This window comes from Cynoglossus semilaevis, unplaced genomic scaffold (genome assembly GCF_000523025.1).
Source record: "Cynoglossus semilaevis isolate Cse_v1.0 unplaced genomic scaffold, Cse_v1.0 C19142906, whole genome shotgun sequence".
Classification (NCBI taxonomy): domain Eukaryota; kingdom Metazoa; phylum Chordata; class Actinopteri; order Pleuronectiformes; family Cynoglossidae; genus Cynoglossus; species Cynoglossus semilaevis.
This window is the reverse complement of record NW_007586272.1, coordinates 1-1,095: the sequence shown is the minus strand read 5'-3', so window position 1 is coordinate 1,095 and position 1,095 is coordinate 1. Positions and strand designations below refer to the sequence as shown.

At 42.1% G+C, this 1,095-nt stretch overlaps 1 protein-coding gene across 1 annotated transcript; it reads left to right on the top strand.

The window, feature by feature from the left end:
- The first annotated feature begins 194 nt into the window (after positions 1 to 194).
- Positions 195 to 1,095, top strand: LOC107988176 (sodium-dependent dopamine transporter-like). The gene is made up of 2 exons (XM_017031040.2): positions 195 to 337; positions 439 to 1,095. Exons 1-2 carry the CDS (start codon positions 229 to 231, stop codon positions 645 to 647), a joined length of 318 nt encoding a protein of 105 aa, XP_016886529.2. The 5' UTR covers positions 195 to 228; the 3' UTR covers positions 648 to 1,095.

Sequence of the window (1,095 nt, the reverse complement as noted above, 5' to 3'; positions counted from 1 at the left end):
CACCTGTTAACTGCAATTTTCACTTCAGCATAAATTCCAAACACAACCTTGTAACACAAATGCAGCAAAACTTTACAATGCTAAACAGCAAATGTCAGCATAATATGCACTGTAGCAACATAATGATGATAAAAATGACAACCAGGACTTTGGTATAAGTAACCATTACTTCGTTACTTATATTCGTTGACTTTATTTCCAGGTGCCTTTCTGGTTCCATACCTGCTCATGCTGGTGGTACTGGGAATTCCTCTTCTCCACATGGAGCTGATCATGGGCCAGTTCACAAGGAGAGGGCCTGTCCATGCTCTGGCTTATGCCTGTCCACTGCTAAAAGGTACAGGAGTCAAGCATAGCTGACGACCGTCTCTCAAATGTGTCCAAACTAATCCTGGAACATAAAAAATAACACAGACACCACCCTTTTTTTATCTCTAGGAGTGGGCATGGCAACAGTTGCGATCTCCTTCATAATGTGCACCTATTACAATGTTGTCATCACCTGGGCACTCTATTATCTCTTTAGCTCCTTCCAGGACCCACTGCCATGGCAAAACTGCAACAACACTTGGAACACACCCAACTGTACCAGCCATGCAACCAACAGCAGTTACACATCTACCGCAAGCCAGGAGTTCTTCAAGTAAGGACAGATGCAATGGCGTGAATAACGTTGTTTAGAGCTGGGTTAAAGTCCATCTGGACACTTGGCAGCTTTCTCAGCACAAACTGCTGATTTGTTTCTTACTCCAGTGGAAATAACGCAAGTGAAAAAAAGTATTTTGTCAACTGAAATTGTAGAATTGAAACCACAACTTAATCGCACAAGTGCACCGTCAAGCAAGGGTTATCAGGTAAAGTGGAGGAGTGTGATAAGACATTATCAAAAGAAAGACCCTGCTGTGTCATTATGACCTACAGTATTTCACTTTATCGACATTGCCGAGAAGCTGAAACTAAAGGTCAGTTCATTAAGTAGTGATACAACAATCAGCCTTTTGACTCATGTTTCTCACGTAAACTGTTAACATTCACGTTTACAGTTTATTACCCTAGTGTGAAAACGACTACGCGTGCGCTCAGATTGTTGTCGCA